The sequence below is a fragment of the Harpia harpyja genome, chromosome 12 (assembly GCF_026419915.1).
Source record: "Harpia harpyja isolate bHarHar1 chromosome 12, bHarHar1 primary haplotype, whole genome shotgun sequence".
Classification (NCBI taxonomy): Eukaryota; Metazoa; Chordata; class Aves; order Accipitriformes; family Accipitridae; genus Harpia; species Harpia harpyja.
In genome coordinates this window covers 10,098,399-10,111,765 of record NC_068951.1, presented here as the reverse complement: position 1 = coordinate 10,111,765, position 13,367 = coordinate 10,098,399, and the positions used below count along the sequence as shown (strand labels likewise).

The 13,367-nt window shown below is 38.8% G+C and overlaps 1 protein-coding gene across 7 annotated transcripts in view; it reads right to left on the bottom strand.

Moving 5' to 3' along the window:
- Window positions 1–1,754: 1,754 nt before the first annotated feature.
- The window catches only part of GTF2I (general transcription factor IIi), an 81,342-nt gene continuing 69,729 nt past the window's right edge, over window positions 1,755–13,367 (bottom strand). For 4 of the 7 annotated variants that reach the window (XM_052802730.1, XM_052802732.1, XM_052802733.1 and 1 more), the window contains 7 exons: window positions 12,906–12,989; window positions 11,320–11,503; window positions 10,187–10,215; window positions 8,680–8,745; window positions 7,244–7,282; window positions 4,565–4,639; window positions 1,755–2,845 (listed from right to left, as the gene is read on the bottom strand). In XM_052802730.1, coding sequence (XP_052658690.1) covers window positions 4,581–4,639; window positions 7,244–7,282; window positions 8,680–8,745; window positions 10,187–10,215; window positions 11,320–11,503; window positions 12,906–12,989 — 461 coding nt within the window. In that variant the 3' untranslated portion in view covers window positions 1,755–2,845; window positions 4,565–4,580. The other 3 variants (XR_008237364.1, XM_052802734.1, XM_052802735.1) reach the window with 3 other exon arrangements.

Below are 13,367 nucleotides of genomic sequence, written 5' to 3'. Positions count from 1 at the left end.
GGCCAGCAGCTGCACCACAGAGGTGCTGGACCTCATCTGACATCTAGTGGTTACAGCTGCAGGAAAAGCTGGGGTGCTGCACCCGAGGAACACCAGGCTCCATGACGGACACCCTGGATCCTACACTACCTGGATCCAAAAATCCCTATTTTAGAGACCCGAGCCAGCCCAAGGCACAGGATGGGCTTTTAAAGTTCAGTAAAACATGGGGAATAAATACTTGCCTGCTACTTCATCACCACAAAACTTCTCTGCTGGAACAAAAAATATTCAGAGCTCTGGTAAGTTGTTGCAATTTTATTTATTTACTTGTTTATTAGTACAGCCAAGGCTTTTTAGGGCATTATCACTCAATACCCAAAGAGTGACACACCTCATGTAGTATTAGCTTGGAAATGAGTGAGATTTTCACACATGGTCAACATCTTAAAAGTCTGCTACCTGTTAGGACTATTGTATATAGAGAGATAGATACTTCTTTAATATAAAATGGATATTTAAAAGGTATAAATATTGGTGCAATTATTTTGTCAGTCTAATATCTCTCTACTGGATATAACTCAAAATGTCTGAGACCAAAAAGACACTTCAGTGTTGAATGCTGATGCACCCAGCAGCATTACTGCAAGCCCAGCAGCGGGACGGAACCAAGGCACACCACCCCCCTGACTCCCAGCATCATGTAAGGACTCCAGTCCTTCCAGTAGAACCACTGCAGCAGTTTTCACTTCTTTTTTTTTTTCAGCTCCTGCACGTGAAGTTGCAGGATGTCCACACTCTGCTGTTATATACTTGACAAGGCAGTAGGCTGGAATTACTTATTTTCACAGTTCCTTTGCTATGATGCCTTGCCCTCATTTTGAGGGAGCACTAACAATTCCATCAGCAATATATAGCCTTGCTGGGCAGGCAGCTGTGCAGTAAGTGCCTCCTAAAGATAGCTCCGAGTGAAGAAGGGATGGACCGTCCTTCCGCTTTTTCAAAAGGGGAAGTTGAGAGCCAGCTGAAAACCCAGGAAAGCTGCATTAACTCATTTCCTCATTCTAAACATTTGTAGCAGCAATCACTAAACTGGCCATCACCCTGATAACAACCTGTTTATGGAGGTACATTAAGTGAGCATGTCTATTAAAGCAATCAGCAGTGAAATACATCAGTGGTTATGATTTGGGATAGCACCCATACGGCTGAGAGTCAACAGGTAAATTAAGTCAACGGGCTCACTCCCATGGGACTGAGATAGGGGCTGTTTGCTGAGACAGGAAGGCAGCACTGCATCAGTCACCACCGGTTCCCATCTGGAGAGCTGGAAAGTACAGTGGGGACGAGCATTGTCAAAATGACTCAGCATGGGGCTAACCCTGCTCCTACTGACATCAACAGCACAAGGTCCGAGTATTTAAGTGGGAGCATCTAGATCTGCACAGAGCAATTGTGAAAATGTAAGCACACACCCTACAGCTCTCCCTTGCCTCCAGAATGACACAGCGTGTGCTGCTCTGAATTCATCTGCTGAATTTCAGGTTGGTCCCAGGGAACAGACGCTGTACCCAACTGAATTTAAGGCTTCAAAATTTTCCTTGAAGATACAACAACCTCATCCACCCAGAGCTGGATTTCTGTCTGAAAGGCATGACTGGAGCTTACTTCCTTTGCTGGAATGAGTAACTAAGCTACAGCATGTTCGACCTGCCTACAGAATTACTGCTATAACTTGATTTGTTGTAAAATATGTAAATGTATACTGCATGGACAGTCATGAAAACCATCAGAAGGTCTTTATTTCTTAATCAGGGAATAAGGTTTACCATTTGTGCATAATGCAGTCATCCCAAACCCATGCCAATAAAAGAGAAACCTTTACAATAATCTGCATCTTCTCTATAGAGATTATCATATACCCAGAACTTTACATCTCTTATGGTTTGTGAAACTTAAAAAAAATGTGCACGAGTCTCTTACATGATGTGGGGCGTAACCAGGACTATAGGGGACTTAACTTTTGACATAGTAGGACTTACAGCAGCTTGTAGCGTATGTTTCCATAACTAGTTCTAGATGAACAGAAGGGCATCCCCCACAGCCTTCAGGAGAAAAGCTCTCACTCAGGTCCATGCAAGTTTTGCCTACGTTAGGACTGCAAGGCCAGACCCATCATACATAAACCATGTGATATTCTGATAAAGCATGCACTTACTACTTTGAATTAATGGAACAAACTATAACAGGGTTTAATTTAAATTGGTTCCTAATCCACACACTGAAATACTGACCATTTCACAGTCCATCTCATTAATGCGTACTAACGGTCAAGTGAACCAGTTCATCTTTTATTTATGAAAAACGTATGAATTGTGATAGATATCATAGGAAAAATTAGTTCAAATATACAGATACTATTGTCCAATCAGCCATTAAAGGAGTAAGAACCAAAAAGCAATGTTTTTGTTTTTTTTTCTCCCCCAAAGTAAAACTAACAAACTGAACTACTTGCAGGAATTCTTCTTCATTACAAAAGCTGAGATGTATTCAGGTACGGTGAAATTCAGCTTCATTGGGAAATGTAGACAGCCTCTGTTAAGTCCCTGTTGATTTTAATCCCTGTCATCTCCCCAGCATTGCTGCATCAAATTTTAGTCCTTATAATATATTCCAAAGTAAAACCAGCCATTCCAAATCTACAGTCATTCTTTGCTTTAAGTCAATTCACAGAACTGCTGAAAAAGTAGACATTTCTATCTAAAAGTACAAAAAGGGTTTGTATAGAAGGTACTTCTCTTATACAGTTATATTACACAGCTCAAGACAGTCCCAGCAGGCTCTTCTCAGAACTGGATGCTTCTGACTAGAGAATAAAAATTACAAAAGTGAGTTAGTTTCATTGCAGCTCTGTATTTTATTACAAATATGAGTAGTTTGCGTTGCCTTTTCACGTTCTTTAGGCCTAGATTCAGAGAGAATGCAGAAGCTGAATATTGCTCTCAATAAATATGAGATTAAATCTGTGCTTGAGTGGTCTCTGTAAGAATTTAGATCAAGTATTTGCTTTAGCATAAATTCAGTGGATGGCCTATAGCATCCAAAAATCTGAACCACTGCAGCACCAAGTTGTGCAGCCATTGCTCAGGCAAAATTTCCGTGACCTTTAATGGACAAGTGAGATGGCTTTTTATATCTCCACTGGGCAAAGTGCTTCCCACAACAAATCAAAATGTTTTCTTTAGTATATTTTCTCCTGCCATTTTCAGTTTTATGACAAATATTTCCAAAGCAGCCTTCACCAATTTATTAGGAAGACTACTGCTGTACTTAAAATTCTTAGGGCACAGACAGTTGGTATGCTGGTATGTCAGTCTCTGCCGGTTTCTACCAAATCATTTCTGCATTTGTTCCTTCAGTCCCTCATCCCAATGCCATCAGCAGCCTGACACGTACCAGACTGTGTTTATGCGGCACAGATGGAGGGCTATGGCCAAGCCTGTCCTTCTCTCCAAAAAGCTGGATGGTGCCAGGAGTGAAACCCGCAGGCTCCAGGCTCCCCCAGCCACTGCTTCATGTGAGGGTCAAATGGTATTATCCCTCTCAGCTGCTCAGGCCAGCAGAAATGAAGAACCAGAGCTTGGTTTTGCTGATTGCCTGTCTGTGCCCTCAGAACAGGAATAGTACACAGACTTCTTCTCTGAGCTGAATACCATGTCTTTTTCTTACTAAAGCTAGACAGGTTACAGCTCAAGTATACTAAATAAATGCATCCAACATTACATCAATCAAATCTCTAAAGTACCAAACACTACACAATGAAGAAAATATTTGGTTTAGAGTATTATAAAAAAAACGAAACGGGAAAAAGTACTACAGAGCTGTGATAGCTTAAAATTGCCATTTTCTCTGAATGAAGCATAGAGACTCAGAACTGTGTGGGTCAGCCTTTTACATTTGGAGACGCAATAGCATTGTTAGCACTGTTCTCCACCTCCACCAAAATGTTTTGCATTGTAAATTAAACTAAGCTTTTCATAAAAGTTAACAGAAAATAAAAAAACCTTTTAAAGAAGGTTCGTTTGTCATCACAGCTAACAGCTTTACCAAGTGTCCCAAGCTTAGACAATACTGCAATCATATTGAAGTGCTTTCCTGCTCAATTACAATTTGGAACTCTATAGGCTTTACCAAGAATAATAATGCTCTTTCACACAACCATGTCAGAGCTCTTCGTAAACACTAATTCCCTAAGCTTTCAGTTACTCCATCTCTGAGGTATGTAATTACCATCACCCATTTTTATTTATAGGCCACATTTTCCTAGGACTGACTGTCTCACAAATTTGAACACAATGTGCTTTATGTTGTATTTGGATAAGGTAGTGAAAACATCCTACATTTTATAGGTGAGAAATGAGACAAATAAAATAATTCACAAGGACTGGCACCTTCTGGCATTCAGTCCTGTACCTCAACCCTCTTCTCGCCACCCAAAAATATAAAAATATTATTCCCCACCCAAAAATATAAAAATATTATTCCTTGACAGGTGTTGACTTCAGGAAACACTAAATTCTTTTACCCAGTATTGAAGAGGTCTACCACGTTGGGTCTGGTTCTTGCTTTATTTGAGAATTTTCTTCTTTTTCTGTAATATCTGTTGAAAAAGCAGTAATGAATGAAGAAAAAAGGGAACTTCCCAAACAATTTTGTTGTTATTGTTGTACTTAATAAGAAAAGAATTACAAAAATATGAAAAGCATTAATTTATCCTTTTAAACTATTAATGGCAGATAAAAACATATTCACAACAATCTGATTCTGTGGAAATTACCATATTCACTTCAATGTAAAGCAGCCTGGGATCTTAGAGAACTCTGGTTTTTAAAGAACAGAAATAAAAATTGGTATTAGAAGTGTATGAAACTGAAAAATGCTTTCTGTGTGGCTGAAATACTCACGGGGCCAGAAAGGTACTTAATCCAAAAAGGAAACAACACATAATCAGTGAAAAAATGTCACGATATATCACTGTTTTGGTCTGCATCCAGCTCTTCAGTCCTTCTCCCTCCTCTTTGTTAATCCCCAGCACCATTCCTTCCTTCAACCACCTCATCGGATATGCGATGCTGGGTGAAGCTTTTCACTCATAGTTAAGTCTGTAGCTCATGACTTCAAATACATCAGGCATGACCACATTTTTTAAGATGCTGTTTTCCAAAGCTAGCTAAAAACATCTGAACCTACTTGTGCTCAAGTCATGCCTTCTGGGTTAGTTATTAAATTAACATTCATTGCACAAACTCTTGTTTTCACAGCACTGACAATTTTTCAGATTTTTTCCCCGTCTCTTTTCAACTAGATACAGACTTCTGCATTATTGTATTTCAGTCTGTCCAAAACAAATTTTGACTCCAGCTAATTCTTCTTCTTCAATGCACAGTATCACATAGGAAGGCACTATGATATGCTTAAAATAAAGAGAGAAAGAAATCTTATCTTGTTGGCTAAAGCATTCATCATCTTTTGATACAACTTTTTTCATTTCCAGGAGACTTCATTACAAAATCTTTGCTTTTTCTTGTTCACAGGGATGCTTGGAGGTAAATCAAAGAAATCTTGTGCCTGTATAGCACTGCCTATATGACCCAGAGCCTGATTTTGTTCTTTTTATAAACAGAGAATATGATGTTGGAAGGAAACTGGCTTTTCACTGAAGCTGTTTGGAAGGTTTGTGGCTAGGGTAATTCATCACTATAAAGCCAAGCCATTTCACCACATGATCATTTTGTACCTTCCAGCGTAGTTCTGAAGCGATTTTGAGTTCTTTAGCAATTGCATGCCTTTCCTCAGGATCATTCCTCTGGTTACTGGGTCTGAATCCAGTTTTGGACGTCAAATTCAAAAACACACTTGTCTATTTCTTCAAAACCATCACTTTGAAGGCTCATAGCTAGATTTCCTCCACATGAAGGTATTCAGGAACAACTGTCTCTCCCTTTCATCATTTAACAATTCCAGTGATCCCACATAGTTTTGGCATTATAAAGACATCTGATGTTCCAGCTTTCAATAACTCTGAGCTTAAAATCTGCAGCTCAGCTCTTCTGTGACTCTAACGCTTGCCTTTTTTTTGTCTTGATTGCTGCAACAGGATTGATCTACGCTCCGAGAAAAACCTACTCATAACACTGGGAGTGAACCTGTCACTGAGCTTGTAACAGTAGTTCTGGTTGGGCATGTTGGCTTGTCTCAGAGTTCAGTGACATGACAGGGAAACTGAAGCAATGGAGACTGCAAAGGGCATTTCCATGGCAAAGGATACAGAAGAACGGGAGTGCTGAGATTTGCTGCTTTGTCTTTTGGGGGAACCTAAGCAGGATTAAGGAATGAACTCGAGAGTTTTAAGATGACAAGTGCTGATGCACAGCAGCCTCCATCCCAGTGCTGTTGGCTCCGTTGCTGTCAAGCTGCTACTGACACACCGGAGAGCCCCTTTGAGGACTACCTGGCATGAAGACAGCACCCCATCAAACTGTCACAGCACCTTGGATCCCCTATGCCGGCCACACCAGAGGCAGCCACAGCTGTCCAGGGCCATGCTGACAAGCTGGGGCTATAGCAGAGGCAGCATTTACAGGATCAGAGCACACAGCAGACACCAGCATCCCAATTCACAGGTCAATTCACTATTCCTAATGCTCCAAGACCATATGCAAAAGCACAGGGGGTGTAGAAGATCTACAGCCTCCTTGGTCTCACATATATCAACATCTGAAAAAGATACAACTCAGGTATACTCTTGGACATTAGGAAAGTTGGATGTTTTTCAGGGCTTAAGTTCTGGAAGAACAACAACACTCCCCCTCCCCAACACAGTATATTCAGGCCAATATGGCATTCAAATTTCCTGATGACGGCAATCATTCACTTGCATAAATTGTGGAAACTACTGCGCTAAATAACTACATGCATCGCTCGGGATATGAGCAATCACTCAAAGCCTATATATAGTTATGACTCACCAACCAAGAACAACAATTCATAAAACTCCTTTGTAGAATTATTTGAATAATAGCTTTTGCTGCAGAGTATTTTTCACATGACGCAGCGTGATATTAGTACAGATGAAAAAATGTCCTGGGAACGAATAAAAGCCCTTTTTTTGTTTTGATTAACCTGTCTCCTTTAAAAAAAGATGCAACTTTGTTCAAAATTATTTAAAAATACTTGTTGGTAATAACTGAAGACAAACACTTACCTCCTACAGATACTTCTATTTTGCTTGGTTCAGCTGACTCTTAAATGAAAAAAATATAGTCAAATGAATATGAATATAGTTTCAACAATATGAATCTTAGAAAAATTAGGGAAATTAAGTTTTCCCTGAAAAAAAGCGCCTCAATTTTTTCTCTTATGATCAGACTCAAATATCTTTGAGATAAATGTGTGTAACTTTCTATAGAGTCTGCAGCAAAATATAAAAAATACCCAAACATTTATTACATTACACTACCTAACACTTTCTCTTCCAAGTATGGTTCACTGCGGCAGATATATCACCAAGTCCTAGCAGAACATAATATGCACTTGCACAGAACATACCAAGTTTGGAACAGCTTTACTCAAACTGGTTAAATATAAAACTGTATTAAAAAAAAAAAAAAGCCATCACTTCTGGATAGTATTGTCTTCAGTGGAGAATATGTGTATTTTGGGGGAGAGTGTGAAGGTGCAGAATAGAGGGCAAAAAGTATGTTTTAATTCCATAATGATTTTTCTGTTATCTGTGTTGATGGATTATAGATGGACAGGTGCTAGGAAAGCCATTTGACCTTTTTAACACTGCGGGTGAGTTAAGGACAGATAGACTACAGCAAGTTCACTGCCCATCAGCAGCTGTTTTCCTCCCTCCCACCACCTCAAAATGTAAACAAAGGAGCCAGTAGTTTCCTTTATAATTACTTCCACCATACAAGTGTCCCTTACTCTTAAAATGTTTATCGAATGTCTTCTCTTAGTTTCCCAGTTTCTTTGAGTAACAGTTTATTCAGTCAATTGTAAAAGTCTTTCCTGCACTACATCAACTTGGGATACACATTTTTAAAGGTCTGCAAACATTTAGAAACTACGCTGGGTCAAAAGGAAGTTGCTCAACTACATTTACTTTACCTATTTATAGCATAAAGCTAAGTTCTCCATTCAGACTAAGATAGGTGATGATGTGTGTGCAGTCTAGACACAGTCTAGCAGGGCTTACAGAACTGTGCAGTGGGCAAAATTCCATCAAGACCCCATTCTAGGTTCTTACATGTTACACAGGCAAATTTCACTTGGCTGAACATCCATCTGGTACAGACACCCACATACTTTGAGTTAAGCAGGCATCAGTAAATGGATACTGAATTGGCTTTATATATTGCCCCTACTAATCCTTCTTTTCAGCTCACTCATCATCTGCAAAAATCAAATCAAGGAACATGCCAATGACACAGCTTGAAGGAAGCAATGGCTCTTTATTAATTTATTAATATTTAATAGCTATAAAAGTCACCGTTGCACACCATCTGTCAAAATAAAATGGCTCATCATGAGCAGCATGTACCCAGGACATGACTACTAATATCATCTGCCAATAAGATTAGGAACTCCATACCCTACCCCTCCCGCAAGGACATGCATCACGCTCTGCATCACCTGGTAGTACTGGTGCTGCTGCTGGTGCTGTTGGTGGTGCTTCTGCTTCAGCTTTTTCCATCAGCTCTAAGATTAGACATGATCACTGTTTAACTTCACAATGAAAATGGTCCACATGTAACACAAGGGCAATCTTACTTCTTGAATCTGCAAATCCTGAAACTCGTCGCATGAACAGGTTACTAACACTTGTGATTGAGCTGTAGTTCAATATTTTTTGTTACAGAAAAACCATTCCTTATCTTGCCTGCAAGCACCAAAAATTTCCTTTTAAGTTCCCACGTATTCTTCATAAGAAGAATAAAACATCATACTTATAAGCAGTACGCTCAGAGCCTTTCAGTCATTCACCTTGGTATCTATCAATATCAGATAATTTTGATCATAATTAATGGACATGGATAATGCACAAACCCCACATGTTCAATGAGCAATCTGCTCCTCCAGTGATGGAAGATGATCAGATATCTGTGTTGTTCTTACTCAGCATATTAGCTAGCCTCAGTCCCAACACATGCTGACCGCTATGCTGAATAGATAACAGTTTAATAGATTCTTTCATTTCTAATTCAGTTCTCTGGAAATGCTATTACACACTTATCTGCCTGGAAGGTTCCCTCTTACAAAGGGATCTCTTTCCCACCTAAGAAGGTGTGCCTAGGCCTGGTCAGCAGGTCAGTGTGAGTTACTAGCTATAATATCTTCCTGAGAACACTTCATACTTGCAGTTCATAGACCTCGGCACGTTAACTGGAACATACTGGTGGCTGGATGCAAATGAACAAACACTGGGTCGCTCAGGCTCAGACTCGGTAAGGCCAAGTTAATGACAGTAGGTTATTTAGCCTCTGAATTTCTAATCTGACATTGGCTCAGAAAGAACATGACACAAGGGACACTGTAATGACAGAGTTTTGCAGTTTGTTTTTTCTTAAATAAGATCTAAAAAGCAGGTCACAATTATTTTAGGCAGCTGAAAACACTAGGAGACCTTTTTCTTCCCTCCCCAAACGATTTCATTAACACGGCCAAATTGGCCATGGAACTACAGGTAATTACACTCTGCCTCTCTAAACTGTTATAGTTTCAGCAGAATGCAGAATTTTTCACTGGAATATGGTTGTGCAGCTACTGGAAAGTTCTCGCTTATTAACTGCTACTGCGATGGATCCGAACCTAAAATGTAGGCACTCCCATGTAAGTCTGTTGCTCAGTCAGGGTCCTAAATCTCTTTGGGACTCTGCAGCTGAAAAATACAAAATCGGTACCTTGCATTTTCATATCAAAGTTAATGCTAATCTTATACTGTACTGTAAATTTATCACACTGCTCTCAAGTTAATTGCACATGCATGTTTAGTCAGGATATCTTCATGAGACAGACACAGACAAGAGTTATACATGGAACTTAACCACTGTGGAGCCTCTGCCACTAAGCCAATACACAGAAAACAGATCCTGGTAAGTTACAGAAATACATCTGCCATCAGTATCTCAAAAATACTTACGATTGTTAATCACAAGTCCTGGAAATGGTCTGGAAAAAAAAAATAAATTACTGATTCTGAAATATACTGCACAGGGTCTCCCTCCCAAGGCAACCTCACCTAACCTTTTGTAAAAGAGGTCATGCTAAAAAATGAACAGAAAGTCGAACAAAACTGAAGCAACCATCATAGCAGCTCTTTGGCACCGTATTTTGTTCACTAGCATTTTGAAAAGTAACATACACAGAAAGATCTAAATCCTTCCCTCACTCACCACTAATTAACAACGCAGTCACCTCTTCTTCAGAGCTCAATTAAACAAAACGTATCAAGCAAGAGTCCTTTCAGTGATTAAGGGTTGAGAATTCTGACCCCTTAATAAAATACATTTAAGAAATTTCTCTCTCTCTCTCTCTAAACCGAAGCTTTTAGACTCCTGTGGAGCAGTCTATGATTTGAGAAGTTACATAAATTTATACATTTTTATTTTCAATTTCTGAACTCCTTAGTATGATTCCTAAGTTTCATCTATTCTGCTTCATGCATACAAATATACTTTGTGTCTACATGTGTGTATATATATGTCTGGAAATATACACATACAAATAAAATTCACTTATATTGTAATTGGACAATATTGTATTTTCAAATATTGTAGATAAACTCATTTTTAGGGAAAAAAACATTTATCAAAGAGCTTACCTTAACTCAGTGTTCTTAACACAAGTCAAATATTTAAAAAATATTAATAGTAATACTACTACAAACATACTATTTACTGTTAAGAGCCAACAATCTCTGGACTTGTCTCAAAACTTCATATTATAAATGGGAGAGCAAGGCCCACAAGACATTAAGACTCTTATATAATATGAACAGATTTCAACTCAAAAGACAGCTTGCTGTAATATGCAGTATTAATAATATGCCCTTTGTCATACTAAATTGGTCGTGTCCCCCAAAGAGTTACCAACTTCATTCATGCTATGAACATCTGGCCTTCATTTGACCTAATATATTGTTATCCAAAAGAGCCAACATCTTCCACTATTTAAAGGTGTACTGCAACTTCTATTCTTTCAAATCTCAATTTATACAAGTTACAGGGCTGTCCTTGCAACATTTGTACAATCTAATCAGTGGCAACTACATACCGAATGACAGTAAATTTGATAAACTCTGCTGATTCCAAAATCTTCCTCATCGAGCTGATTTCCAGATAACTGGGAGCTTTAAATGCCACGCCAGGAGGCATCCCATCCACCACCACGCAGCCAGGGTTGATAGTGATTTTTCTGTATGGGACTTTCACAGGAAAATTCATACCAATGGCTTCACCTAGGTGAGAGAGATCATGTTTATTTTCAAGTCTACATGTTTATGATTACATTGAAGAAAAAAGTCCTCAGATGATTAAGAAGGTAAAAGCAAACCCAAGCTTTCTATCAGACCTGAAACTATGAAAATTCACTTGACAGTGAAACCATTACAGTGTTAGAAATAGATGTTTTGGATTACGCTCATGAACATTACTATGAGTGCGTTAGTTACAACTCCAACCCTGACAGCTCACCACATACAGAACCCAGATTCTGTTTTTACTAAAAAAAGGTATAGAGCAGGATATCTAAGGAAATAGCTACATGAAGGAAAACAAAGTGTTTCCTGCAATACCACAAAAAGCAATTCAACACAGCACTAGTGAAGGAATTTGAGATAAAGAAACTCAGGTCATTTTTGCTGTGCAATGCAAATACAAAGTAAAAAAAAGAAACCACACACAGCAAAAAGGTTAAGTTGCATTTTTAAAATTACTGTAGTCCCAGGTATTAAGAAGTCAGGATTATGAAGCCCTAAGAACAATCATGGATTGCCAGCAAAATAAATATTTCATCCACGTTTACACAGAAAGAAACCGGAAGGACGGGGGAACATAAAGCAATTTATACTCTTAGGATTTTTTATTTAAAATGTCAAACAACCTACATCACTTATAAAAGATTCTTTTTGAAATCAAAGCACAACATTCATATACAATTCTCAAATTTGATCATTTTAATGATCATATATATCATCCACTGTGATGATTCACTAACTTCATGTCCTGGTTTCAGCTGGGATAGATTTAATTTTCTTTCTAGTAGCTGGTGTAGTGTTATGTTTTGGGTTCAGTATGAGAAGAATGTTGATAACACACTGATGTTTTCAGTTGTTGCCAAGTAGTGTTTAGACAAAGTCAAGGATTTTTCAGCTTCTCACACCCAGCCGGCAAGAAGGCTGGAGGGGCACAAGAAGTTGGGAGGGGACACAGCCAGGACAGCTGACCCAAACTGGCCAAAGGGGTATTCCATACCATATGATGTCCTGCCCAGTATATAAACTGGGGGGAGTTGGCCTGGAGGGGCCAGGGGTGGCTCAGGAACTAACTGGGCACTGGTTAGCAGGTGGTGAGCAATTGCATCGTGCATCACTTGTTTTGTATATTCCAATCCTTTTATTATTATTATTGTCATTCTATCATTATTATTACCATTATTATTATTATATTTCTTTTCTGTCGTATTAAACTGTCTTTATCTCAACCCACAAGTTTTACTTTTTTTCAATTCTCTCTCCCATCCCACTGGCTGCGGGGGGAGTGAGTGAGCAGCTCGGGCTGGGGTTAAACAATGACCCTTCAATATGAACAACATTAATTGCATTCACACCTATGTAAAAATGGGGAGTAACAAGCAATTACCAAATTTCCGGCTAAAAAGATCATTTACTTGCTCTCTCAATTGTCTGGCCTTTTCTACTTTTGACAGTCGCTCACTTTCATCATCTGGAAGAAATTGTTAGAATAGCATTAGAATTACACAGATTTTTTTTTTTTTTTTTCCCCTGAAGCTTGTTTGTCATTGCATGTTTACTCAAAGCAGGTATACCTGAGTGCTTCAAAACAGGCACTGTCATTGTTCCTAGTTTTAGCAGTAACACAGAATTGTAGAAATACGCAAAAATAGATGATTGTTAAAAAAAAATCTGAGAGAAGCTTCAGAGTATTTACATAACCAACATTAGATCTACTGTCTAGAGATGATTTTGTAAACTTAATCTAAACCCACAAATTATATTTTATTTTCTTACAGTACATACAATGGTGGGGAAAGGTAAAAGCAAAGTGACCATTCAATAGATGGCCATAGCACGCAACGTTTCT